The sequence below is a fragment of the Nicotiana tabacum genome, chromosome 12 (genome assembly GCF_000715075.1).
Source record: "Nicotiana tabacum cultivar K326 chromosome 12, ASM71507v2, whole genome shotgun sequence".
Taxonomy (NCBI): domain Eukaryota; kingdom Viridiplantae; phylum Streptophyta; class Magnoliopsida; order Solanales; family Solanaceae; genus Nicotiana; species Nicotiana tabacum.
In genome coordinates, this window is record NC_134091.1 from 38,245,714 (window position 1) to 38,247,858 (window position 2,145).

Here is a 2,145-nt window from a genome sequence, read left to right on the forward strand (position 1 = left end):
ATTCAAAAAATAAAATAAATAACAAGGACTTACAATAAGAAATAAGAAAAGGACCTTATAATAATACATTAATGATCAAATGACAATAATGACGCGATTCCATAATTTTATATTCCCAACTGGCTTTACTTTAGGTGGGGTTCTCATTGCTGGCGTGTCCCAATCAGAAGGACAAGAGGTATCACAACTTCACAGCATGACTAGGGGAATCTCATAGTAAAATACACAAAAAATAATTTAATATTTGGAAAATATATAAACCACACCTTTTATTCAGGAAAAAACAAAATACGAATTAATCATCACACCCTCCAGTGCTCTACTAGTTAGCTCCAACTCCAAAAAAGAAAAAAGAAAGAATAAAGAAAAAAGAGCTTGGTTTACCTAAAACTGAAAAAAAAAAAAAAAAAAACACGATTATGGTTTTGCTAAAACCTGCAGTTTTGAGATTTTTCTTCCACTAAAAATGCAATAAAAATGGCTGCATAGATAGTAATAATTGATCAGTCAACCATTAATTGAACCTTGCAAAACTTGTTTACCAGCCCAAGATAATTTTGTAGAGAGAGTAGATATTTATATTAATCAACATCCCACAACATGTATATACATAGATTTGATATGCATTATATTGTGTGGGTAACATAGTGACCTACATATCAGTCGATATGCTTGATTTCCACTACCCTTAAACGGCGGCGACAGTCTCGCTTGTGGCGGAGACATCAGATCCCTTTCCGCCGGCCACGGAGGAGTTTCTAGTATCCTTTCTTGATGCAACCAATGAACACTTCTCCTTCTTCTCGTCTATATTCATTTGCTGCTGTCTACACTCTAAGCTGCAAAAAGCACTATCCCCTCTGCAAAATAATCATCCAACACAAAATTAAGAATTTAATCACAGAAATATTTAAAGTAATTTCTTTACCAGACCAGTATACTTGAAGTAATTGAAATAAATTATTTACCATCTTTTCCAGTTTACTAATCCATCCTTATTAGTACTATAAACACCTAGCTATAACTAACTACTATTTAGATAATGTCATGAGTTTTTACACAGTGAATGCATAAAAATTAAATAATTTGTATGTGCGACTAGCAGGTACTCGATGAAATAAATGAAAAATAAAAGAAAAACATAGCTGGAGCCGGTGTACATGTTACAGTTCCGGTATCTTTATATACAAATTCTTAATTTAAAGAACTAAAATATTGAATACAGTAACTTCAAATCCTGGCTTAGCGTCTGAAACAAAAAATTGTAAGTGTGTATATAATAGTACCTGTACATGTAGATATCACGACCAGGGATCAAGCGACGTTTACAGAGGAAGCAAGCTTTCAAGAAATTAGCAGTTTCAACAAAATCAGCAGACTTTCGACGGTTTCTGGTCGTAGGGATTGTTTTAGCTGTGGTCAAAATACGCTGTTGTTGATCTTGCAGCTGGGTATTTGAAGGAGAGATGGGTGTGAAAGGGTTGTGAGGATCAAAGGGCTGATAATTAACAGCAGAATTAGGGTCATGATTAAGGTTGAGATCCAAGGTGAATTCAGTCATACTTGTTGTTCTCTTCATTGGTGGCCTTGTCCTCTTCCCCAACAACATTTTCGCTACTATTTTTTCTTCTTCTAAATTCACAGTTATATGTTTCCTTTCCTTTGGTTTTGTACTAGAGTTTGGTTATGGAGGTGAAAGAAAGAGAGGTTTTTAGAGAGAGGAGAGGAAGAAGAAGAGGGGGGAAGAGGAGTAAGAGTGGGGAGATGTGTTGGGAAGATAAAGCAGAGAGCCCAAGTGCAAGGAGAGAATCTCGACCGTTTGATTATGTTGCAATATTCATGCAATTTTTAAATTTTTTTAGTATATGATTTTATCAGATTTCATTTCCGGGTCCTAACCTTACTCCACGAACCCTTCTTGAATAGTTTTTTTATTTTTTATTTAAAAAATGATAGTATATTTTTCTTTATAAAATTTATTTACTTTTACTATTCGCTTTTCGTCATCCCTAATGGCATGATTTAACGTGCTCACTTTATTTTTTATAAGAAGGGAGAAAATGAAAAGATATGAAAAGCTTTCACCACCATTTAATTAAAAAGAAAATATTAAAGTTCTCATACAATATTTCAAACGGCGAAGGA

At 33.8% G+C, this 2,145-nt stretch overlaps 1 protein-coding gene across 1 annotated transcript; it reads right to left on the minus strand.

Annotated features, from left to right (window-relative positions):
- Window positions 1-252: 252 nt before the first annotated feature.
- On the minus strand, window positions 253-1,839 carry LOC107784657 (FCS-Like Zinc finger 5-like). The gene is made up of 2 exons (XM_016605812.2): window positions 1,287-1,839; window positions 253-860 (listed from the first exon to the last, which is right to left on the minus strand). Exons 1-2 carry the CDS (start codon window positions 1,607-1,609, stop codon window positions 689-691), a joined length of 495 nt encoding a protein of 164 aa, XP_016461298.1. The 5' UTR covers window positions 1,610-1,839; the 3' UTR covers window positions 253-688.
- Window positions 1,840-2,145: the final 306 nt, after the last annotated feature.

Bases quoted from the DNA above. Each gene is read 5' to 3' on its own strand.
- LOC107784657 (XM_016605812.2), bottom strand. From the start codon at position 1,609: ATGTTGTTGGGGAAGAGGACAAGGCCACCAATGAAGAGAACAACAAGT. The intron at 861-1,286 runs GTACTATTATAT...ATTATTTTGCAG, and splicing joins CGTGATATCTACATGTACAG to AGGGGATAGTGCTTTTTGCA.